At 41.4% G+C, this 24,553-nt stretch overlaps 4 protein-coding genes across 5 annotated transcripts; 1 reads left to right on the top strand and 3 right to left on the bottom strand.

The window, feature by feature from the left end:
• Nucleotides 1-1,373: 1,373 nt before the first annotated feature.
• Nucleotides 1,374-5,566, top strand: fgf1a (fibroblast growth factor 1a). Its single transcript, XM_071916981.2, has 3 exons — nt 1,374-1,545; nt 3,701-3,804; nt 4,527-5,566. Exons 1-3 carry the CDS (start codon nt 1,374-1,376, stop codon nt 4,725-4,727), a joined length of 477 nt encoding a protein of 158 aa, XP_071773082.2. The 3' UTR covers nt 4,728-5,566.
• Nucleotides 5,564-11,693, bottom strand: ndfip1 (Nedd4 family interacting protein 1). The gene is made up of 8 exons (XM_071916967.2): nt 11,524-11,693; nt 10,592-10,685; nt 9,810-9,949; nt 9,522-9,609; nt 8,708-8,832; nt 8,378-8,444; nt 7,974-8,082; nt 5,564-7,450 (listed from the first exon to the last, which is right to left on the bottom strand). The coding sequence occupies exons 1-7, from the start codon at nt 11,557-11,559 to the stop codon at nt 7,976-7,978; spliced, it is 657 nt and encodes a 218-aa protein (XP_071773068.1). The 5' UTR covers nt 11,560-11,693; the 3' UTR covers nt 5,564-7,450; nt 7,974-7,975.
• Nucleotides 11,694-12,197: 504 nt separating this feature from the next.
• gnpda1 (glucosamine-6-phosphate deaminase 1) lies at nt 12,198-14,702 on the bottom strand. 2 transcript variants are annotated; one of them, XM_071916958.2, is made up of 7 exons: nt 14,560-14,702; nt 14,244-14,371; nt 13,631-13,732; nt 13,359-13,541; nt 13,004-13,188; nt 12,572-12,746; nt 12,198-12,473 (listed from the first exon to the last, which is right to left on the bottom strand). In XM_071916958.2, exons 2-7 carry the CDS (start codon nt 14,365-14,367, stop codon nt 12,412-12,414), a joined length of 831 nt encoding a protein of 276 aa, XP_071773059.1. In that variant the 5' UTR covers nt 14,368-14,371; nt 14,560-14,702; the 3' UTR covers nt 12,198-12,411. The 2 variants fall into 2 exon arrangements, with proteins under 2 accessions (XP_071773059.1, XP_071773060.1); XM_071916959.2 differs by having other exon boundaries at nt 14,452-14,692.
• An 868-nt stretch (nt 14,703-15,570) lies between these two features.
• On the bottom strand, nt 15,571-24,445 carry hspa4b (heat shock protein 4b). Its single transcript, XM_071916937.2, has 19 exons — nt 24,156-24,445; nt 23,374-23,431; nt 22,978-23,118; nt 21,965-22,087; nt 21,706-21,805; nt 21,403-21,536; nt 21,054-21,298; nt 20,849-20,925; nt 20,565-20,716; nt 19,509-19,615; nt 19,285-19,418; nt 18,927-19,111; nt 18,642-18,737; nt 18,285-18,440; nt 18,008-18,133; nt 17,763-17,870; nt 17,547-17,666; nt 17,097-17,258; nt 15,571-16,317 (listed from the first exon to the last, which is right to left on the bottom strand). Exons 1-19 carry the CDS (start codon nt 24,260-24,262, stop codon nt 16,111-16,113), a joined length of 2,538 nt encoding a protein of 845 aa, XP_071773038.1. The 5' UTR covers nt 24,263-24,445; the 3' UTR covers nt 15,571-16,110.
• Nucleotides 24,446-24,553: the final 108 nt, after the last annotated feature.

Here is a 24,553-nt window from a genome sequence, read left to right as displayed (position 1 = left end):
GAGAAATTGGAAAGGAATGCACACCATTAAAGGCACACCACTCCATTTAAAGAGGATGGAGGCACTCGACTCAAAATCCAAAGGACAAAGTTGGTGTCAAAAGCTGAAAAGGTAAAAAAATAAATAAATAAATAAATAAATTATTATATTAAATTATTAATCACAAAAAAAACCTTGAAAAATGAATGCGGCTGTGATTTGATTCAACAGTCGTAATAACATGGTTCATCTATCGGCTCTCAGCATCAGAGCAACCAAAACATGCTCATTCATCTACAGCATGTCTGAGCTTGTTTCTTAGTCACTTTCACTACCTTTCCCCATTTATTATATGGATCAGCCACGGATTTTATACCTGAGACATCACAAGTTTGAGTCTTAGTTCTCTGGTCTCTGGATTTGGGTTAATTAGAGTTAATTACTTGCACAAATCACATTAGGCCCATCCTAGACCATGGGAATAACACATGAATTCTTCAACTTCTTTCCTGTTGATGGGGTGCAGCAGGCCAACGACAAACACCAAATAAACTTTTAAGAAGTTGGTTGTGCACCTGTCACTCTGAAAAGAAAAAAATATGTATCTTACTGAGAGGATTAAGGTTACCTTGCTGTATGTCTCCACAGCATATCTGTCTTTGTCAGGATATCAACATTGAAATCTTGCTCTGGTGTTTAATTGCAAACAAGTCAGCACATCACAGAAAACAATATTCATCTGTGAAAACTGAATTCTAGCTTATTATTTTCAGTCGGTGGAGTTACAACAGAGTGCATATCTCCAATTTTTCTTTAATCTTTCTTTAGTGGGGTGGGGGGGTTCACATGAAGGCATGAGGTCTGGGTGCATGATATCTTTGGCTTCAGAAGACTTGGATTATGCTGCACAAGCTGTATGGAGTCATTTTTGTGTGTTTTTTGCTCTTGTTGGAGCTCTAAAGATCAGTCTCCATGGGCTTCAGTTGTTCTGGAATGAGGCTGCTGGAAACTTCCCTGTGTGTTAAATGGACTAACAAACCACAGTGTTTCACCTGGCATGACCTGAGTAGATAATGGCATAATTTTCATTTTTGGGTGAACTATTCCTTTAACAAAAGCAAATCGGAGTGGTATATTTTAAGTTTTGTCCTGGAAGAATAAACAAAACACACACGTTTTCAACCTCTCAAACCTTGGCCTGAAGCTTTCAACATGTGGCACTGATCTCCCTCCATACCCGGATCCCACTTTGAGGTCCAGCAATCGGTAACGCGCAACCTCTGTGTGGTCTGTGCGCTCGTCCACGAGCAAGTAACACCTGATCACTGTAGTCGGGGTTAGGCTCCACTGCGGGCACTTCGGCTGATTACAGGACTTGGTTTACGCATAAAATGATGACGGATGGAGAGGTGGCTGTTTTATCTGCGGGGCCGGAGAGGCTGGGCAGCAACCTGCAGCCGGACTACAGAAAACTGACTCGCCTCTATTGCATGAATGGCGGACATCACCTCCAGATCCTCCCCGATGGGACAGTGCAAGGCAGCAGGGATGGCAATGACGTTCATAGTAAGACTGCAACACACAACACTTCCATTCAACATTCTGCATTCAGGTCTCGCCCGCTTAGTGGCTATGCATGGGCCTACACTTCTTTTAATACCAGCCTCACAGGTTCACTAAGCTGGAGATGAGCCATTTGTCCTCTAAATTCTATCAAATGGAGAAAAGGGGGCAGCTTATGCCAACAAGATGGCATTTTAAAGGGAAATACCGCTGCATTTCAGCTTGAAAAAAATAGGCTATCCCAGTAGTTATTAGCTCTTTTGCACCATCATTTTGGCTTTGTTTATGAATTCAAAGTACAAGATATTTACCAAGAAATATGAGAAAAATCAACTATGAAAATACACCATGAATCATATTGAGGCTGGTGATGCAGTGGGCCTTCTACTCAAAAAAGTAGGTTATAGTAAACCTGTAGTATAAAAACTGTAGTGCTATTATAAAGTTTAGAAGGGTATTATACAATTATCACAGTAAATTGTAAACAATACATAATAGCCCATAGGAATCTGCCATTGATTTATGAGATCAAAATATAGCCTACTTGAAGTAGGAAAACAATAAAGTCACTATAATCAGACCAAGTCCCTAAGAATATTATGGGAATATTATCTTGATTTTTTCAGTAGGGCCAAATCTTTCTGTTCTCTAAAAGGTCAAAGTGAAAATCGGTAAATGGTATTCAGAAATGATAGGGGGGAAATGTAGGTCTTCTCAAATATGAAACGTCATGGTTCCCTTACAGGTTACCTGATCCAGCAAGTGTTTTTTGGTCTGTAGAGTTCCACTCTCTTAAAGGAGAACACCACTTTATTTAAGAATTCATAGTATGTATTATTCCCGTGGTTTGGGACAATAAACCAATATTTGTGAACATGAACAACTGTCTCCCAAAACTAGAAATAAGAAAACTAGGACTCAGACTTGCCATGGCATTATAGGAGGATGTGAATGTAGGCTGATCCATAGACAATGAATGTCAGTTTGTGGAGCCCTAGAATGTTATAATGTTATATAATTTTATCATCCAATAAAACGTACCCTCATCCCTACAGAATTCCTCTGTGTCATATTTCCCTATTATCTCTTTTATACCCGATGACATCACAAGCTTGGGTCATTGTGGTTCACCTGCTGGTGGGAAGGTCCGACATCCGGGACTTCCAAGTCGGCTGCTAAACAGCGTTGCATTTACATGCTATTGGTCATTGGTCATATATCATCAAGTCATAACTCAGAAACTCAGGTAGCAAAAGTTTCTCCAACTTTCCGACTACATCATTCGACTTGGAATGGATCATGTCAGATTTGTTTTTCTGATAGCACATGAATGCAGGGCTAGTTATCTGGTTTCTGGCTTCGGGAGGGAGCTATTCATAATCGTCCACGATTATGAATTGAACTGATTGTCCTACATTGTAGGAATAACAGAGGAATTGTGGAGGAGTGGTGTTCCTTTTCAATTTTGGCAAGAAGCAAGAGAAGACATAAGATCAGTTTGACCTGTGTTAACAAGTGACTAGAGTGAATCACTGAAATGAAAGATGAGTTTATTTTTCAATGATACATGTACATTGGAGGACTAAACAGATCACTTTAAATAGCAAATTGAACAACTAATATTTCAAGTTGAGAGTAAATTTTGTGCCAATTACAGTTTGGATTGTTTCATTTTGGAACTAAACACTCATAATACTGGACATCATAGGTCAATTTCTCATGAACATACCACTGCTCTGTGAAAATGTTCCACCCTAAAACTAAACCCTAATGTCACTCTCATGATCATGGAGAGCGCAGTGTGGATCTGTGAGCAACTCCCATAGAAAGCTGTAAACAATGTGCAGTAAGACTCTAACCAAAGACACAGTCACGATATATTTCATCATTCAAATGAGTTTCGTCAAAGGATTTTAAATGTTACAGTATTCTTCCTGTCAGCTGACTGTAAGAGCTGAAGAGGAAACGAGAGCAAGAATGTCTAGAACAGAGATCACAAATGACGCACAAGAGTAGAGTTTACTTTGGTCTATCATCTCACAGATTTGTGCCTTTGCCATTTTTCTGTTATCTGAAAACAAAGTATGTTTTTAGAGTTTTTGTTCATACGTTTCAACCTTTGTTATGGAATTCTTTTGTATGTGTTCTCTCCTCTCAGCTGTTCTAAAGCTGCGAGCCGTGGAGCGAGGCGTCGTGGTCGTCCAGGGAACAGAGGCAGGCCGATACCTGGCCATGAGCGACGAGGGGCGCCTGTATGGTTCAGTGAGTATCTCTACGAACCAGTCATCCGTTAAAAGAACCTTCCATTCTCATTCATTTACATGAATTCACCCCTTAATTCATGCAAAATCCCCTTAAAATGAAGGGAGTTCTTAATGGAGGAGATCCCATCAAAACCTCCTTAGACACCCGTTTAATCTTGACTCCTTACTTTCTAATTTAATGAAAAATTCAGGGAGACAGGAACTTTTTCCATTAATTTCCACTTACTAACCCTCTAAACCTGCACAAAAGGCATGAAAAATCCCTTAATTACTAGTGTCTCTGGGAATCAACCCATGAATAAATCCCTGATGATACTAACCTTACTTTTTTAAAGGTATATTATTTTTAATGGATAATTAATATTTATGTAATGGAGAAATTAAGCACATTTCAGGGATAAAATTAAGGGGTTTGGTTTTGTAGTGTTTCTATACTGTTAAGACCTGTTAAGATGATTGTTCACCTGATCAGATACAGTGCTAGATTGCAGATCAACAGATGAGAAATGATCACACAGCCATATACTGTAGATAACCTGAATGATCCCTGTGAGTAAACTGGGTTAGGCTTCATGCAGTGCTGCTGAGTCAACCGTATTAAGTGCCTTTTTAAACCTGCTAATCTCATACCAGAGAGAATTTCTCAACCCAAAAGCCAAAAATAGCTCCCAACAACAAGTGCTGTCACCTGTTTGTGCCCGTTTTGTGTTTATCTCCCAGTCCACAGTGAGCGATGAGTGTTACTTCCTGGAGAAGATGGAAGAAAACCACTACAACACATACCAACCTCAGAAATATAAGGAGAGCAACTGGTACGTGGCCCTGAAAAAGAACGGAAAAGCAAAACTGGGGTCAAGAACCCACATCGGACAGAAGGCCATCTTCTTTCTTCCCCGACAGCTGGATGACACGGGCGAGTGAAGACAGTCGAGACATGCTGTCGTCTCAACACCAGCAGCCACAGGACACACATAGGGAGATCCCATCCGAAATGCATTTACATGTGTTCCACCTATAGCTGCACTAGGCGAGATTTTCTATGTAAAAACACACCCATCTTATCAGCCTAACTCACAAACTGGCACCGCAACACAGAAGAGCGTTCCTTAAGATCCCATAGATTCCCTGTATTTGCCCAAATTAAACTCCGGTGTTAGGTACGGTCACTGGTGGGACAGTGGACTCACCAGCGATGGCTGACCTCTTCACCACCTCCACCCGTACCATCACAGAAGAAACTGAGGTTTGAGGAGGGAGCAGTTCACTGACTTTCCAAGACTTCCGGGGAATTTAAGGTTCACATTTCAAACAGATACCTCTTGCTGCCACTTAGTGTCGCCAATGTGCAAAATTCCCTAGTGCAGCTTTAAACATTTACACGTTAGGCATTTGGATGACGCTCTTACCCAGAACAACTTACAGTCTTGAGTAACAAAACTTGCACTTTAATGGCTGTTTCACAATGCTGAGTTATAACAGATGTTTTATTCTAAGTGGCATCAGAGAGTATCCACTGAAAAGAAACCGGCCAGTCATTCTTTTATCACATTTTGATTATGGTTGCCTGTGAAAACTGTGAATGTAGTATGATGTAGCATTACTGTTCAGTGTGACATTGCATATTATTTTACTGTTATACAGATACATTAAAAATAAATGGATCTACATTGATTTGTAGTGTATTTGACAACTAAGGTCCAGCGATGCAAAATGTCTGACTTGGAGTGGTGGCAGTAATCCAGACAAATAACAAGACGCATTAAAAGTGACATTTATTTAACGTGAAACTTTTTTTTGTTTTTACAGTTTAAAACATTTCATAACAACAAAACCCCAAGGCTGCAGCTCTACATCACATAGAAATAAGCATATGTGTTTGTATCAAAGCCATGGTAGCAGTATTCAATGGGAAATGAACCAAGGAGGTGAGCAATTCAGCTAGCCAGAATATACTGAATTAAGAGTTTGCTAAAATACACTGACTCACACATACACAGTATCCAATCCATATTAATTTCTTCCAGGTATAACATTGAGTACCTTATGAATAACAGCATCATCATTACAAGCTCTTTCCCCCAGAATATAAAACAGAAACAAAATACTGCAGCACTGCATCATTCATTTGTTTCATATGTCTGGAATTCAAATCAGTCCCCTGGGTTTTTATTGGTATGTTTCTAAAAGTGCACCTGCATACAACATTCTTTGATATCATAATTTTGATACCTACTAGATAGATTACTAACTTACACCCTATGAATAGTTTGCTAAAAAAAAAAAGAACAAAAATAAACATCTTTTTGAATTAATCACTTTCCATCACCCTCAGACAATTACATCCTATGGTAAAAATCCACCAGAAAATGGGATTCATGTTATTTCAATGTTCTTAGATAATTCACTCAGTATTTCTGAGCGAGGAGAACGCTAACAAAGCTAAAACCCAGATAGCCAAAAGGCTCTCTTCTGTAATGTTATTCCATTGGCAACAAACGGGAGGCTGATTTTGTTAACGCATTTAAGGGTGATGCTAAGGTCAGGCTTTTAAATCCAAATGAGCTTTTTAAAAAGATACGAACCAGAAAATGTGCCCATATGTCCATAAAATCACCCTGGGTGCAGTCACTGTCCCACAGCTGGCCTCCCCTTCACTGTCAGTGGAGCTGCTCCAGGATTTGTCACTTGACGTTTTGGCTGTCTGGTGTCTAGCCGTGGCTGTGACTTGTTCATGTTCAAAAAGTGTGGACTGGACTGTCTAAGATCAGAGATATACCATGAATTCTGTTGCAAGGTGGAATTTCCCCCCCAATTTAATGTACAACAAAACACAAACCGGCAAAATCATAACTTCTGACACATGGATGCAATTTCCGTTTTCAGGTCTGTTCCATAGACGCTGCATTTGATTTAGATACAACATTTGAATTGCAAGCATGAATGTTATATTATGAGAATGCCCCTTTTGAACAGTTTGTATCGACTCAAAAGCAGCAGCAGAGAACGCTGCCCTCTACTGGCCAGAAAAAGGGCAACACTACTTAAAGCCAACAGGTGAGTGATTATGTGGTAATGTACACACCAGCACTGACATCTACAGCCTAATGACACCTAGCTTTATAGGTGTATGTGGTAATCTGAAAACACCCAATAATAGTCACAATAAATCATGAGTCGATATTACTGGAGATTACAAAGTGTGTTGCATGCTTATGGCAAGTCTACAAAGTGTTGTCGCTTCATAATAATACCTGTTGGCTTTCAGCAAAGTGTCACCAACATGAGACTCCTCCCTATTTATTGACTTCAAGGGCAGATGCATGCTAGTATGCTACCATCAAATGATATAAGGCATTACTCATACATTACAGACGCAAATGTGAATAGCACTTAACATTCGCCACTAATGAGTACATAGAAGGACTATTACTGTTACCATTTTCCATTAATAAAGTTTCAAACAAAATAAAACAAGTGATATAATTCCTGAATATTTTCATTAGAGTTGTCTTCATCCATAACTCATCTGGCTGATTTCTGATCAGTGTCTTCACTTTAGTTTGAAACTCTGCGCAGAGTTGTTGCTCGTGTTGGTAGGTTCAGTTTTCTATATCCAACATCCTAAATCCAGGTTATGGAAAGATCTGCAAGTCAAATTTAGGAGCAGATGAAATGGGATTTGTCGTCAACAGTATCAATATGTGTGTATTTGAGGACGAGTTATGGTATGGTTTCTTGGATTTGTCAATGGGTACATTTACATGCACACTAGCAATCCTTTCTTTAAACTAATTAAGGTAATACTCTAACTACAGAAACTGTCATGTCCTTTTAGTCTAATTATATAATAGGTGTAAGCTAAACTCAAAGTTCATGCCAGATTAACAGATTTCTGCTTCGACTTTCAGAATATTTGGCCATGTAAACAACTTAGTCTAATTTCCTTCCGGTTTTCAAGTGTGGGCATGTGTCACTGTGGCAGTAGCATGTTTGTTTACACAAACTACAACATGGCGGGTGGTGGAAAACGACAACATTTGCCTTAATCTCACCATTCACAGTAACCAGAGTATTGTGTGCATGTAAACGTGTCCAATTAGAGACCGGAGTTCAATGACGGCACTTGCAGGTGACAGTCAACAATTGTGAATAGAATAATCTGTTTACCTCTAATAGATGAAGAGTACCCTTGTTCGGGGGAGGGTGGCATAAGAGGGATCAGCCAGTTTACGCACTCTGGAGTAGTTAACAAACCCTCTGACGAACAGCATGAAGCCTGGAGCCCAAAGAAAAGGTCCACGATGCAAGCAATTAAAATCATGAAATAGAAGACATTAACTAACTCAATCATAGCAAATAAATGTTTCTGTTGGCATTTGAGAGGCATAGTACCAATTTTTATAAGATGTTTTGACAAAACAGGACATAAAATATTAGTATTAGTACAATAATTATTACGAATCAGTATACTACTGAAATAATATGAAATATTAAATAAAGTATTAATATTAGTATATAAATACTATTTGTATATAAAGTATCAGCAGTAGTATAGTGTAACTTTAACTCACCCAGGGCCAGGAACACCCACCACAACCAGTACTGCCCATCAAAGTATCCAGGGAAGTAGGTAGAAAACTGGAACAATTATAAGATAGAGCCAATTAGGAGCAATACATTGATTCATATTTTGCCTGTCATCTAAAATCCTGATTATGTATACAAGCCACCACAATAAATGGTCCTAAAAAGATAACCTAGATGATTTTCAGACTTTAATTTCCTCTGAGGACTAATACAGATAAGAGCAGCCACTTCTGCACCTAGTAATCTTTGCATATCCCTTCAGTACTTGAAGTGGTAAAGATGTAAATGTCGTCTATTCAGTAAATGGCTCTTACCCTGACAATGAGAACCCATTTGATGAGGGACAGGCCGAATCCAGAGATGGCCCCGTATCGGCCAGCTGCTGATGTGGTCAGACAGAATGACAGGAAGAAGCCGATCCAGTTGAAGAGGAATGCCACTGGAGACGGCAAGAGAATAATGTATGAACACTCAAGAAAGATATAATTAAAATCTAATTGCATCAGACCATTTATCAGAAAATATGGCAAAAATAGCAACATTTTACACATGCACACTTGTCATTCTTACAACCCCTTCCTTAACCTCTGTCTTACTGGGAAAGGTTGATTGAGCACATGATGTCATTGTCTGGTTAAAATCTCAGACCTTCTCATGTTTTCGCTTAAATTGAAGTATTACATGCTCCTCTATGGCCTGAGAAAGTTCTATGGCCCTTGGACTTATAAAAACCTTTCAAACCAATTGGATAAACTGAAAAATGCATGTTGGTCAAGCTAAAAACAGGACTGTATTTCTTAGTTCCTGAAAAGTTGACATTTTTGAGATATGTTTTTCACCCAGCAACAGTGATATGCAAAGAATCTCAGGAATGCCCTGCTTCACATTCACACAAATACACACATTCACACCTGGGAGCTGCCCAGTAAATCCCCAGTCTTCTACTGTTGGCCACTGATCGTGAGATCTGAACCAGTGACCATCTGGTTACTAACCCGCTTCTCTAAGCTCCAGGCTACCTGCCTTACAAACCTGTCAAACAAGTTGTGTGTGAAAGTGACTGCCAATTATTTCACTCTTTTAAAATTCACTCTGAATGAAGTGAAGGAATGATACAGGGGCACTTACTGAAGAAAGTGAGCATGAAGATGCCGTCATTTCCTATTCGCAGCTGGTCAGCATCTTCAAAGTCATCCCTGGCCACAAAGTCATCCTCCTGCACCAACAGCAAGAAAAAACAGAGTAGTGAAATAGGGAGATGTATGGCATTAACTTTGAGTTTAGCTTCATAAATGATGTCTGCTGCATTGCAATATGTTGCATTATAGGTTTTGTGAAAACTCTATTAGTACATGACTAGACACTTAAGAATTATAAACACTTCCAAATGGATCTGTGAGAATGAAGCAGGGGTACCGTTACTCTTCCAGTGACCAGCGGGATAGCAGCCTCTGCTTTGGTTCTCTCAGCTTCATCATAGGAGGGTAGTGTGGTGGCAACATTGTAGGATGGGGGATTAGGAAAGCTTCCTCCATCTTCCTTGTAGTCAAAGAAAGCTGCGGTGGAAACACAAACAGCTATTCATCTGAGAATTTTGCCTGGCAATACTGAACCAAAATTGAGCTTGGAAAAAAACGAATGCCAGTAGTAACAGCAGAACCCAAAGGCAGCTAATGTTGAACGCTAACTGCTCACTAACTGTTAAGGAGGTTTGCAGGCCAACATGTGAAAATCTCCTTTCACTGCCTTGAAAGGGAAATGGAGCACAGATCAGCAGCAGTGATTTGTCACTTTACCACACAGGACCAGGAAGGGATGAGTTACAGGAGGAAATACGACATTCAGCACTTTATGTGTCTGTTATTGTTCATGTCCTGAGTCATGTAAGCCAAGTCTTTTTTTCTGGGTCATTTGGCTCCTAGCCAGGAACCCTCCTTTTTGTTTTCCAAACACAATTAGCATTGAACCAGGTCCACAGGCTACAGCCCACAGGGTTAAAGAATGTACCCACTTACGCAATGTGATGGCCCTTGCCCTCCTTTGAAGCCTTGAATGAGATTAGAGACACTATAGACCTTTCAAGATAGCCATGCACACGAGCTAATCCCCACTACAACATTCACAATAGCGTTAATGCTTAGTCTAGCACAATTCAGAGTGATCCAGCATTGTGTGGTGGAGTTGAGAAGGCTTCTAACCTGCATTCGCTGCAGCGACGCTGCTGTAGGGTGGGGGTGCGTCCTGGGCAGGAGCCTCCTGGGATGGCTGGGCTGGCTCCTCCTCATTCACCAGCTGAGGAAGTGTTACAACAAGACAACACAAGCACATCATGTGTCCTTAGGGAAAGCTCTACGGATTGGCACGGATACAATTTAAGGAAGGAGACAAAAAAGTCTGAGCCATGAGCCTAACAATTAATCTTCAAATATGTCTTGGTTTGAACGTGCAGGATACATTTGAACTGGAGCTACCCTGAGTGAAAACATAGCTAAAATGGGGCTGAATAATAACACAGAGTCACGGGGTTAATCAGAAAAATGATGTTGCATTTCACTAACACACTGCGCAACAAGTAGCTTTAGCAGATAGGCCTAAATCTGCAACCATTCCTGTATCAAACTGGTGGGATTAACTGCACCCACGCTGATATTAACACCTCTGATACATCAGTAAAACTACTTTGCCCGCAACTAAATGGTAACTAATGGGGTTGCTGTGCAATCAGGATTTAATACATCATTTTCAATACATGTTCTGTTGGCTATTAGCTGCATAGACATCTCCACAGGTCCGTTTTTGGATCCTCTGGTCTCTACTGAATGGGTGGGTTGGTCACACATTATGCCCAAACGACACTAGTCAGCATGCCTGCTCAGGCCAGCTGCAAATATTGGCCATTGGCTGCTAACTGAAAATGGGTCACATGCAGATTATACATGGAGTATAGCTTGTTCATATTAACGAATCATCATCTCAGGTTGAAAAACGGGTTTGATATAAGATGTCTAACGCCAAGTCGGGCCCGCCCGTAAACAAACCTCGGTCAAGCTCGTTGTTTTCTTTTCAGTGACAGGCTAACTGTTAGCTAACTTGGTCGTACATTTTAGCTTGCCAGCAAAATGTTACCTACCTCTTGATACCTCACGTTACTGTTTTGTTCTGCCATTCTGGAAGGAATGGATATTATTGAAAATGTCCACTTCAAGTGTGAAGATGTGTTATGTAAAAGGATTCTCGCTGACGAAGTAGCAAAGATAACGCTGCCTGACGCTAGTCGGCCATCTCCTTCTCCCCCTCCCGGTAGTTGGCTGTGATGCTGCCTTCACGTGCTGTCGGAAATACCCGGATTACGAGTTAGGCGCATATGAGCGATCCAACGAAGTGGTAAATACGACTGGAAAAGTCGGAATGTTGTATGACATCCGAGTTGTTGAGTTATGAGCTATGATAATATAATACTTCCACGGTTATGACTATAGCGGGTGGATAACGCGGAAGCTGTCAACAATTGGTGGTAATACTTCTGCCGCTGCAGCACGAGCTATGTGCCCCTTGATTTATTATATAAAACAACAGCCAACAAAAACAATCTTTGTCTCAGGAACCATTTCGTTATTGTTTCCAACCAAATTAAAGTGCATGAATGAAGTACTACATTTCACATTTACGACTCTTCAATGCGGAAATAGAAGCGTACTTAAAGGCAGCATACGTTGTTCTGCGATGTCATGTGACACGAAGGAACAGACTGGATAAAGCAAGTCAGGAGCAGAGTATCCCCAAACAAACACACACAAAGACGACTTACAAATTAAACGCATTTTATTAAAAGAACAAATAAAAAGCAAGGATATGTGAACGATTTCTACAGGGATTAGTTATGGTTACAGAGTAGAAAAACTTCAAGCACTGCTCGTTTGCCCTTATGAAACAAAGTGTCTCCACCAGAAGAAAGGATTCATTGAACAGTTCACTTTCGAAATGCTTCATATATCCACACATTTAGGAACAGAACTCTTCAATTCTTCTTGGGGGCAGAGGGAAGTGGATCCACCAGCTTGTTATGCACATGCATCATCCCTAAGTGAAATAGCAAGAAAAAATAGTTGTTCAATGTGAGGAAAAAAATCACATAAGAAAGCAAATTCATACATTGTGATTTTATGGTTCAATCTCACCTTTAAAGTACTTCACAGTTTTGACCCGCAGTTCCAGGGTGGCGTCCTCGTCGCACACGAAGACTGTCTGTGGGTGCTGCTGGAACGCAGACACCGTCCACATGTGATTCACACCTTCCTCTATAGCTTTGTATAAAGCAAATGCCTTGTGTGCTCCAGTGATGAGAATCATGACCTGAGAAGAAGAAAATGAAAGGGAACCAGTGGATCTAAGACTGAGAGACAGAGAGAGCACCTTTGCAATATTTTGGTGGATTTTGAGCTATGCTTTGCCGATTAAAAATAAGTAGCCTAAACCAGTTCTACAACAAACAAGGTTCTCACAGAAAATGATGATTCATGACACGTGGTATATTTGCCTTTCATGCAGAGAAATAGAGCAACACACAACAAACAGGACACATGGATAGGTGAAATTCATAGTCTGCTGACCTCCTTTGCATCCATGACAGTGCCCACTCCCACAGTCAGCGCCATGGTCGGCACCTTGGACAGATCCCCATCAAAGAATCGGGCGTTGGCCAGGATGGTGTCGCTCGCCAACGTCTTCACCCTGGTCCTGGAAACCAGGCTGGAACCAGGCTCATTGAACGCAATGTGGCCATCAGGTCCAATACCTGACATGGGAGAGGAGGAGTTATTATTGTACTGACGTCACCATTATAGCTTCAATCAGCCTGCTTATAATCACCTGATACCTGGACAAGATTTAGCAAGAAGTGAGCAAAGTGTGTGCTTTGTTTGGTTGGTTATTGTATATTCACTATCAACATTACGACCTCCTCACCTCCTACAAAGAGTTCGATTCCCCCAGCAGCTTTTATCTTATCCTCGAAGGCCTGGCACTCCTCTTGGAGACTGGCAGCGTTGCCGTCGAGGATGTGGGTGTTCTCCGCTTTTATGTCGATGTGCTTGAAGAAGTTATTCCACATGAAGGAGTGGTAGCTCTCCGGGTGATCTCTGGGAAGGCCTACGGGATTTCACAAGAGCTTTTGTAAGATCATAGCTCTCCAGAACTCCTCCAAGCCGTTGTATGTGTAGAGAGAGAGGGGCACTTACCTACATACTCATCCATGTTGAAGGTTTTTACATACTGGAATGAGATCTCTCCATTCTTGTAGTACTCAATCAGTTTCTTGTAACAACCCAGAGGGGTGCTTCCTGAAGACAGAGACAAATAAAGTGCACTGAAACACGGATTGCACTGGTGCTGTCCTGTTGCAGCATGTCTACATTACACTGGCATTGGCGCATGCAGCAGTTTGCCAGCAGTGTTGGGATCAAATGTAATAGATTACTCATTTCAAAGTAACGTCATTACATATTACTGCCTGGGAGAGTAACTCAATACTCTACTCGTTACATGTTATTTTCTGTTACTCCCTCAAATTCCTTTGAAAATCAGGATAATTCAGTTGCCTGTGCGCTTCTATGTGGATGATCAGGAAAACTAAATAGCCATGACATCCAATGGTCTTTCTCGATAAAACCAAAGTTTTGAGAACAGTTAGATCCAGAGAAAGGTAAACTTATTTCCTGCCATATTCAGCGAGAGGACGACGGCTACTTGTAGGCTATGGACAACAAAAGCAACGACTTAGCCAACTTTTGATCGGTTAACTGTAACATTGTTTACTCTTCGTTACTCGTTACTGGGAGCAATAAAACGTACCGGTGGGAAGCCCCAGGGTGAAGTATCTGCCTGCACCAGGATTGAACAGTAAAATCTTGTTCCTGATGTACTTGGCAGCCCACTCGCTCGCCTGGTCGTAGTCATTGAGGATGATGAGCTTCATGGTCCTGGAAAAAAGCAAAAGAAGAGGAAGCGTTTGCGCGTCTGAGGGAGACAGTCTCGAAGTAATTCAGGCCATTGAACACACCTAAATCAGACTTTAGACTCATCAAGGCATAACATCCAACAGGAAAGTGAGATCAGCGTGAATGTTGTGGACTATACTAAAACTGGCAGAAGGAACACAGCGACTTACAGACTATAATGATCGTATAATGTGACCAAAACTTTCACCGTTGCATTGGAAATAAAATAAAACGAAATGAGTCACTGCATCCACCTCTATGTAAGGGTATCCACGGATTTCACTCCGTGCAGACAGGAGGAACTATGTGCTTTGGTCATATGACCGATGTCGGATGCGAACAGCGCTCTGTCTGGAGGAGGCGGTGTTCAACCAAACTGGGATTCATTAATTCGAGTTGGGAAATCTAAACCATAAACCAGAGTGCCCATAAACCCTTTTTAGTTGTTCTAAAATCACTGTAGAACACTGCGTCGAGTGGCTCATAGCTTTGAAGAAAAAAAAAACACAAAACAGCAGCAATACCTCATTGTGGCTGTAAAGAAAGGAAGCAGTTAAGAAAATGTTAAATAAAACTTTTTAATCTATAATCAATAAAAACATTCCTCCGCCAAGCAATAAAATACTTTACCAGTCTACATAAAGTGGTTGCTAAGCGACACATAAATACCACTATGAGGGGTGATTTTCCGTTAACTGCCAACTGTCAACTTGAATGTATCATGGTAATTCCCTTTGGTCACCTAACATGGCTTTCCTAGAATTTTGACAACGTTGTCATGTAAATGAACATTGTGTCACGTGCGGACACAACACACTCAGTCAGAATGTTCATCATCATGTTGCCATGGTAACACACCAGCTTTTCTGAGTCTCATGCACCTGATTTCTATGACATCATCAAACATTCTATGACAGTGTAAGTGCACCAGCCAAATGACCATTCAGGAGTGCAGATTTTAATGGGAATCTATCAATTCTAATTCTATATTCTGACTACCTCTTGCGTTCATTGTGTGTTTTACTACTTCCATAGTATGAGTTTTCTCAGCGCATGTTGTATTCTATAAATGATTACCAACCTTTATTACTTTGGGCTTGAAATTACATCAAATATATCAAACATTTAACAGGATGTCCCATATCAAGGGACTCAGACTGGAGTAATACAGACGTCACAAGTGATTTTCAATAACTTTATTAAAACCATATCGTGACACAGACCAGAACACTTATAGGGCACACAACAGAAATAAATACCATCATGTGTACAGCGCTCATTGTCAAACAACAGGCTTATTGCGGTTGGCTTTCGATTTATTTCAGCAAGAAAGAAAGGGCATGCTATGGCATCAGAAAGACACCACCGGGAGCTGGGGTCAATGTGCTGCACATCCTGCCTGCTTTTGACTGTGGAGTGAGTTCTTGAAACACTTCACCAGCTCTAATACACCCAGGCTGCATCTCAATCTGAAACAATCAGCTCTCGTTCATCTATGTTGTTTGATCCCATAGAAGAACCCTTAAACCACCAAGAAGAGGCAGCGTATGACTTTTTCGGCTGTCTAATCTGCCAGATATTCTCTAAAAAACTGCTTTCTCTCTCCATCATGTCATCTGCAAGGGGACATTGATGACACTGAGGTGAAGAAGGGTGCGCTTGGTTCAGACTGAGGCACAGCCGTGGGGGGTTGGGGGGGTGGGGGGGGTGGGTTGCCTGCTTTAGTCAAGGTCCATGTCAGGCTTGTTTTCCGTAGTTTCTGAGGCGGGGTTGCCCGTGTTCTCAGCCGATCCCTTCTCCGCAATGTCGTCCTGGGCTTTCTCCTGTCCATTGACGGGCCCGTTCTGCTCTGCAGGCTTGTCATCCTTGGGAAGCTCCACCTTGGGTTTGGGCTTGGTCACAATGGGGTTACAAGCAGAGAACAGCTCCTGGAATATTATAGCAAGAAGACAACACAAATGAAGGTGTAAATTAAAAGGAATACACAGAGGCTTTGGGAGGTTCTCCTTTAACAAGTGTGCCTAAACAAGATCTTGACAACAGCAGAATGCCAGCTTGCATTACTATCACAGTGATGTCACATTAATGTTAATGTATTTATTTGGTTTTACTTTAAAGCTGCATGAGGCAATTTCACATGCTGGCGGCCCCAAATGGTGGAGAGAGTCAACTGTTTGAAATTTGAGGATTTCAATACCCAGAAATCATGCAATCATGCATTGCCATTTGCAACCAGGGCACTGGAAATTGTACACATCTCTCACAGTATCAAACAAAATATACAATATTACACATCAGTAACCTGTAAACTGTCCAATTTTCTCTTGATAGAGTGTTTGCTTGCTGCTGTTAGGGATCAAGTTTTGTATTTTGCTCTCAAGTTTCAATTCGTCATTTTCTGTGTTCTATTTGTAGCTGATTTCTCACCAGCGACCACACCCAACACCAAATTAATAATAATAATACTTTGGACTGATAGGCCAAATCTACGGCGTCTCAATTAGGGGGGGATGGGACGCTCTCCTCTGTTGCAGCCCCACTTAGTGATTTAGGCCAACAAGGCACGTGTATTTTTACATACAAATCTTGCCTGGAGTAGCCGTAGAAGTGATCTTAATAAATGTGAATTTTGATTCTAAATTTCCTGTACTCCAATAACTTTAATCAACTCTCTGGTATTATGATGGTCTCATGCGAAGACACTCACCCTCGTTTTTGCCTGAATGTCTTTGACTTTGACAGAGGGATCCACCGTCAGGCTCTGTTTGCTCTGCTGGTTCATGGCACTGTTCATCCAGATCATAGCTTCGCCGGCCAGCTTGTCAACTTTGGTGACATCTGCCTCATCCAAATGGTCGTACTGTTCCTCCTGGGACGAAAAAACACAAAGGGAAATGATGACAGCAATATAACACCGTATAATGACAACTAATGCTGTTTGTAAAGATGGGCACATTTGGAGATGTATAAAATGACAGCTGCATTTTTGGACAGCTGTGAAGATTAACAGAACTTGTTGAATATGAGGCACGCCCGTTTCAGCATGACTACACATGTCGATGGGAGGCAGAGTCATTGCTAGCCAGTGAAGATGAGCAGAATAAAAGGAGAAGAAAAGAAAATGCCAATATTGTCCTTTAAAGGCTTTTTGTTGCACCTTCATTTTGTATGCTTCAACAACTTTCATGTACTGCTGGATTTGTTTTCCCAACTCCTCAAATGCTTTAGGTCTCTCCTCAGCTTCCATAAACCTCTCCTGGATGGGCTGGCCAAGTTTCTGTAGAGTATACATACACAGTCAGTTAGAGACAATCTCATTAAAATTTCAATCAATCACTGGGGGGGGGAAAGCAATTACTATAGTAATTCTTACCTTTAATTCTGCCAGTTTGTCAATGTACACCTGCTTGGGTTGGTCCTCTCCATCTTCATACAGCCAGTTTTCAGTATCCTCCAGTTTTAATGACATGGCATCTCGGTCCTAAAAATAGCAACAAATCACATCGACGATATGAAAAGAAATGTCAAATCTGTTGCGGTATTATGACTACATCGTGTTAAGGCCTTCGCTCTTTCCTTCTTGAGAAGTATTCAGAAGCCAAGTGATCGATTACTCACAGATTCACTGACGAATTTCTCCAGCAGTCCATGTAGTTTGTCCCTCATGTCATACACATACTCTTCTACATTATTCTTGGCGTCATTCCTCTCCTTCTCCAGCTTGTCCTGCATGATCATCTTACCCTGGGGACAAACCAAACAGCAAATATAAATCGCCAAACATTTCCAAATGATGCTTACCACTCAAACTTAGTCAGTGAGATTCAAGTAAAGACAGATAATCAGACTGGTGGATTTAGTAATATGTGCGTGGACCAGTAGTTTAGACTCTTACCTCATTTTCTACAAAAAGATTAAGCATGTCATCTGCTAACTGCCACTGTGGACTGTTTTCAATTGGAAGCTCCAGCACTTTTGTTTTGACTTTGGGCTTTTTGGCTTGTGGGGGCTGATCAGACTTCTTCTCGCCTTTACCCTCCTCTGTGGTAGTCTGAAGGAGAGAAGACTCATAAATTAATTAAACACAACACTAACAGGTGCAGAGATAGATACCACTGGCATAGTATGGACAACTTTGCTTTTAAAACCGCTACCTAAAAATGTAAAAATAGATGAACACACATTTGCTTCACCAGACAACTGAGCTCTGATGCTCAGAAGAGGGTGACACAACATCAGCAAAGCATCTTACCTCCATCTCTTCATTTTCAGGTGTCGTCTTCTCTTCCGTCTCTTTCTGCCCATCTCCCTGAGACTTCTGCTCATCCTGGTCAGTCTGCATTTTGTTCTGCAGAGGGGTAAAAGAGGAAAACAGGCCATGTGTTTTGTCTCTCTACAGTAGTACACATATAAATCCATTTGCTGCTCAATGTAAAAGGAGATTTTATGATCACAGAAACACAATACTATGGAGAAATATACACAGATTAGTAATTTAGGACGGTGCATGTCTGTGGCACATATTTTGCTGAAGTACCTCCCCATCTTTGTCATTTGTCTGTTCCGTTTCCATGGGTTCCTCCGTCTCGTCAGACTTCTGCACCTCCACCAGGGAGGCGCTGGACACACTGAAGATTCCATGGATGTTCACCCGCACCTTCACCTTGACCTTGGAGCTCTCCCCAGACGCCTGCGGGACAACCTTCTGGATCAGAAACTGACCTGGAGGGACAAAAAGAACACTTAGGAGCACCTATTCCTGACATAGGCCTTGGCCATCTCCTCTACCCTGCCAGTAGTTATTTGGCTGTTGTAATACAGATGTACACATGGTTGCCTATCCCTGGTGTAATGCATGCAGAATAAGGTGAAGACCATCATGTTAGGCTGCTTACCGATAGTGGGATCAGGGTAGGGCAGCTCTTTAGGACAGCTGTAGTAGGCCTCCAATGAGAAAGGTTCTTTTCGGAAGAAGGTGAGCACTTTGGAGAAAGGTGCTGCGTGGTTCTTCGGAAATACCTCGCAGTCGCTGCGATAGAAAAATATTTCACTTTCAATTATCATAATCAATAATTAAAATCAGAGACAATAGAAAAAAACATCAAGGACAGTGGTTTACCTCAAACCTTCCTCTGCAGCAGAATTCCACTTCAAAGAGATTGGGTATGGAACTACGTCTGTGATGGAGAATTCACGCACTTTGAAGGCAGGTGACAGTATTGCGCACTGTGGAAACAAAGTATATTTAGAGAGCGCAATCAGTGCTGCAGTCATAATAAAACTAGAAATAACTGCTTTGCGGTTGTATGCCTCCGCCAATAAACTTTGTTTTATCATTGCAAGGACAGTCTTTATTTATTGAACATATATAATTAATGTGATTATTAGGTCAACTTAAAGGATTTTGGTGTCTGCAAAAGTAAGTGACAGCACTTCCACCGTTTTTGTAGAATGACCCAAGATCGTTTTCTCAGCTACAGTGGTAAGCAAAACATTATGATGTCACAGTGAAGTTGACCTTTGAACTTTTGGATATAAAATGTCATCACTTCATCATTTTATCCTATTAGACATTTGTGTGAAATTTTGTCATAATTAGCGTATGAATTCTTGAGTTATGGCCAAAAACATCTTTTGTGAGGTCACAGTGACCTTGACCTTTGACCACCAAATTCTAATCAGTTCATCTTTGAGTCCAAGTGGATGTTTGTGCCAAATGTAATGAAATTCCCTCCAGGCGTTCCTGAGATATCGCGTTCATGAGAATGGGACGGACGTGAGGTCACAGTGACCTTGTCTTTTGACCACCAAAATCGAATCAGTTCATCCTTGAGTCCAAGTGGACGTTTGTGCCAAATTTGAAGAAATTCCCTCAAGGCGTTCCTGAGATATCGCGTTCACGAGAATGGGACGGATGGACGGACAACCCGAAAACATAATGAAGAAAAAAATAAATAAATAAATAAATATATATATATATATATATATATATATATATATATATATATATATATATATATATCTAAAAGCAAGAACATCAATTTCCACTTTATTTTGAAACATTAACAGATGATAATTCACAGCATCACAAAAGACAATAAAACCAGTGACAACTGATGATACTCTCATTATGTTTTGGTGTTGAGGGCAGCTTTAAAACAAAAGTGAGATATACCTGCAGAGCGCATCCTCTGGCCACAGCCTCATCGGCATTCAGGGTGGTGCTCAGCTCCTTCCCAAAGAATTTGCTGATTCTCTCTTTGACAGCCGGGATCCTGGAGGCGCCCCCCACTATCTCTACTGCATAGATGTCCTCCTTCTTTAGTTCTTATGGGACAAAAAGACAATTTCAGAGTAGCACACACAAACAAACTTGCATACATGAATGTTCTTCAGTGGAATTAAAAAAAAGACAATAGAAGTGAAGTAAAATAACAATTAGGGGGCATTAACACTTACTGGTATTTTCCATCAGACTCTGCAGTGGAGCCTCTACTCTGGCCAAAATATCAGTGCACATCTCTTCAAAGTAAACCCTGAGCAAGAAAACATACATTTAAATACATACATTGCTTAAACTTTCAGGAAACATGTACTCCAGTCTATATTTTAAAGATAAATGCCATGAAACCATCAAACAACAAATGATTTCTTGCTGGCCTACCTGTTCAGTTTCCCAGAGACGTCAATGTCGTTCATGAAGCACTCGATGTTCAGCGGCAGGTCAGAGGAGTTGGCACTCATCAGTTTTTTTAGTTTTTCACACTCCTGGTAGAGCCGGACCAGAGCCCTGGGCTTGGACTTGACATCAAGCTTGTACTTCTTGCCGAACTCCTCACAGAAATGCTTGACCAGTACCTCGTCGAAGTCCTTCCCTCCCAACTCTGGGTCGCAGGCTGTAGCAAGGATCTGAGAAACGGGGAGGAGACAGTTGAAGGGGTGAAACAAAGCTCTTTCAGTTTGGATAAGCAGATTAAGCATTTACATTGTTAGCTTTCTCCACTTCCACACACCTTGAGCTTGCCCTTATTGAAGGCACACACTGAGGTCTGGTATCCAGAATGTCCCAGGTCGACAAACACCACAGTCCTGGCCTTCTCCTCAGGAGGGGGAAGGTCCTGTTTGTAGATCCCATATGCCAACGCCACTGTAAGGAAGATTATTAATTAAATTATTCATCAAGCAAACAACTATTGGAATCAATGCGGAAGTGTGCATTTCACTAGTTAACAGGGTTTGACTGGTAGTCACCAACAATAAAACAATCCACGACACACATGTCCATGTTCAAGCCCTGTTCACAGTTTACTACATACCTGCAGTTGTTTCATTCATGAGCCTCAGGCAGTTGAGCCCAGCAATCTGTGCTGCATCTACTACTGATCTCCTCTCAGCATCAGTGTAGTAGCAGGGAACCTGGTAAAGATAGCATAGCTCTTAAAGAATTTGATTTCCCCCCAAAACTCAGGGTTTTTACGTGCAGTCAGTAGGATGACATGTGATTATTTTGCCCTTCTACATATCATGTACAAGAACAGCATCAACACTTGCACAGTACTACTATGTAATACTTACAGACACCACACAGTCGGCCACAGGCTTCTTCAGCGCACCCTCCGCTGTCTCCTTCAGCTTGGTCAGCAGCATGGCAGTGACCTGCTCAATGCTGAACACCTTCTCCTCTTCCATGTACATAACCTTCAGGAACACAGTCAAATTATCAGACAAGATCATCACATTGTTCTGGGTGACAGCTGCTAAACCCATTCATTATTGGTGTGAAGTTCAGCAAGTGACTGAATGATGATGGGCTGACAGAGAACCATCTATCTCATTCCTTGGCAGTAAGGTGTATTGAATTATGTGATCATAACAAATGGCAGTATGCAGTGTTTCCCAAAGACTGTCAGTTTACTTTGGCGTTGTCGAGAAAGAGTCTTACTGATGACTTATTACCGACGTTTCACTTAGCGAGCCCACTGACTCATTTTTCCAGGCACTAAAGTCTCTCAATCTATTGCAACATTAGCTGACTACTGCAAAATTTGCTAACAATTGCAACATTTGCTGACTATTACACTTCCATCTGATCATCGAGGCTACGGTTCAAACTTCCTCACCATTGAGTTTGTGTCGGCACAGACACACCGCGATCCGAAGGAGCATAGATGCACTGAGTTATGGTCATTGTAGTTCACAACCGCTTTCAGCATTTGGCAGCATTAAATCTTAACTGTTTGAAAACAACATCGGCGAGAATCGACAGCTTCATGCATCATGGCACCCGAAATAAATCCAAAACAAAAATGTGCCTGGCGGGCTGTTAATTTACCTTGGCCGGCTACCCAAATATTTACATTGTATGGGAAACACTGGTATGATAGACTAAGAGTTGAACAGATGACAGGCAAGTCAGTGATCTGTCACAGCACACAGGATTATATACAAGAATAGAAATTTAATTTCCCCAAGGAAGTCATCTATATGCGATGTGTTTTGGCTGTAACTAACAGGCCCAGCCTAAAGATAAGTGATATTCATCCATTTCATTCTACTTCAAATGTGAGTGTTTCGCATTCATCTCTTACCTTGATGCCTGTTGTCCCTGTGGGCATTTGTGCAAGATCATAAACCAAGCTGGATTTCTGGCGCTGGACAAAAGGATCTGAGAATGCCCTGCCATGAAATTTCTTGAACCCTTGGACTGTGTTCTTGCAGTTTGTGACAACCTGTTTCACAGAAAGCAGAAAATATTACAAAAGCCATTCTCTATCATATACGCCCAATCCATGGTTTGAAAGAATGTAAAACTTTGTGCATGCTAATTTAATGTTTGACACTGAATTTGATTCGTGCTGTTCCATGCAGAGCACTACTGATGCTCACACTGGTGGTGCTAAGACAACACTGGTCCTGTTTTTGTAAGGTTAATGATGTTGGCTGGGGATGCAGCCTGCGTTACACCACTTCCCATGAAAACATACCTGGCTTTTTGCAGCTGCACCGATCGAGCGATTTCGTGGTCCAAAAGAAACACATGCTCTAAAAACAGAAGATATATTAAAGCTCTGACACCCAAAAGGAAAGGAAATACAGTACTGTGTAAAAGTCTTAGGCACATGTAAAAGAAAAGTTTCTAAATATCAAAAAATGTACTATAAAGAGCAGTCTACTGACACACTAATGCAGAAAAAAATGAATAAACATCTAAGACACAATTTATATAAAAACTCTTGGGTGCCTAAGACTTTTGCACAGTACTGTACATATAGTAAAACAATTTCGGTCGGGGTCGATGTAATTATGTACAGTGGGACTGCATAATGATGTAAACGAACAAGTCCATTTTGACAGGGTCCGGCCTCCTCCCATCATGCGCCCATTTACGCCTACAGTGAAAATTGAATCCCCTGAGTGAAAAGATAAATTACCAGTCTTTGCTAGATATCATCTCATCGAGCTTTATGTAGAGGAAGACCCCAAGGATAAGACATCTATCATCATGTGAAGTGGCACCGGTATTTCTCTCAACTCACAAAGGCTTCGTTTCAGCTAGCATTAGCAAGAGCATTCACGTGCTGTTTCCTGGGCTGAGATCACTCATGTAGCTACCAGTTAGCATGCTAACTAATGGCTAGCTAGCAAGCGTTAGCTTCACTCTTTGTTATGAAGGCCACAAACGGATTCATTTACACTCTGTAACTGACGAGAGCGCAAATAATAAAACACAGAACACACAGAAAATGAGGTAATCATTCCCACTTACGGTGTACATCGGTCGCTGTATTCATTGGCGACAGTTTCAATCCCTCCAGCTCTCGCTACCGCTACATAGCAGTTCATAAACCCGACGTCAAACCCGACAACAGACATCTTCACTAATTGTAGAATTAAGTGTACAGTGATTACAGTGAAGCGCAGAAATACTGTTAAGTGCGAAAGGTGACAGCAGCTACACGTTGTGTTTTAATTCATGCGCGCTATCCCACCCTTGTTCCATGAAGCTGTGTAGCCTGCGGCGGATTAGCAAGCCGGTTGATGCGTGTGCTAACAGACAGAGAGCGTTCAGGAACCTTCTCGTGCTCCGGTGCCACGAACAAGCCCGACTTCCGCCCAGCTGATTTCAACATAAAGGCCCCGGACATTAACGGTAAAATGTGAAAC

Source organism: Centroberyx gerrardi, chromosome 16 (genome assembly GCF_048128805.1).
Source record: "Centroberyx gerrardi isolate f3 chromosome 16, fCenGer3.hap1.cur.20231027, whole genome shotgun sequence".
In the NCBI taxonomy this organism is placed as follows: Eukaryota; Metazoa; Chordata; class Actinopteri; order Beryciformes; family Berycidae; genus Centroberyx; species Centroberyx gerrardi.
Note: the sequence above shows the minus strand (reverse complement) of the source record. Positions and strands in the feature narration are given on the sequence as shown.

What these genes read in the sequence shown, in the direction of transcription:
- fgf1a (XM_071916981.2), top strand. Translation starts at nt 1,374, where the DNA reads ATGACGGATGGAGAGGTGGCTGTTTTATCTGCGGGGCCGGAGAGGCTG. An exon ending in GGATGGCAATGACGTTCATA is followed by an intron (nt 1,546 to 3,700) that starts GTAAGACTGCAA and finishes CTCTCCTCTCAG; the next exon opens with CTGTTCTAAAGCTGCGAGCC. An exon ending in AGGGGCGCCTGTATGGTTCA is followed by an intron (nt 3,805 to 4,526) that starts GTGAGTATCTCT and finishes TTTATCTCCCAG; the next exon opens with TCCACAGTGAGCGATGAGTG.
- ndfip1 (XM_071916967.2), bottom strand. Translation starts at nt 11,559, where the DNA reads ATGGCAGAACAAAACAGTAACGTGAGGTATCAAGAG. An exon ending in TGGTCACTGGAAGAGTAACG is followed by an intron (nt 9,610 to 9,809) that starts GTACCCCTGCTT and finishes CTGTTGGTGCAG; the next exon opens with GAGGATGACTTTGTGGCCAG. An exon ending in CTTCATGCTCACTTTCTTCA is followed by an intron (nt 8,833 to 9,521) that starts GTAAGTGCCCCT and finishes TGCCGTCTCCAG; the next exon opens with TGGCATTCCTCTTCAACTGG.
- gnpda1 (XM_071916958.2), bottom strand. Translation starts at nt 14,367, where the DNA reads ATGAAGCTCATCATCCTCAATGACTACGACCAGGCGAGCGAGTGGGCT. An exon ending in CAACATGGATGAGTATGTAG is followed by an intron (nt 13,542 to 13,630) that starts GTAAGTGCCCCT and finishes GAAATCCCGTAG; the next exon opens with GCCTTCCCAGAGATCACCCG. An exon ending in AACTGTGAAGTACTTTAAAG is followed by an intron (nt 12,474 to 12,571) that starts GTGAGATTGAAC and finishes TATTTCACTTAG; the next exon opens with GGATGATGCATGTGCATAAC.
- hspa4b (XM_071916937.2), bottom strand. Translation starts at nt 24,262, where the DNA reads ATGTCTGTTGTCGGGTTTGACGTCGGGTTTATGAACTGCTATGTAGCG. An exon ending in GTCTCTGGGAAACTGAACAG is followed by an intron (nt 20,926 to 21,053) that starts GTAGGCCAGCAA and finishes TTTCTTGCTCAG; the next exon opens with GGTTTACTTTGAAGAGATGT. An exon ending in ATCTTTTTGTAGAAAATGAG is followed by an intron (nt 18,134 to 18,284) that starts GTAAGAGTCTAA and finishes GTTTGTCCCCAG; the next exon opens with GGTAAGATGATCATGCAGGA.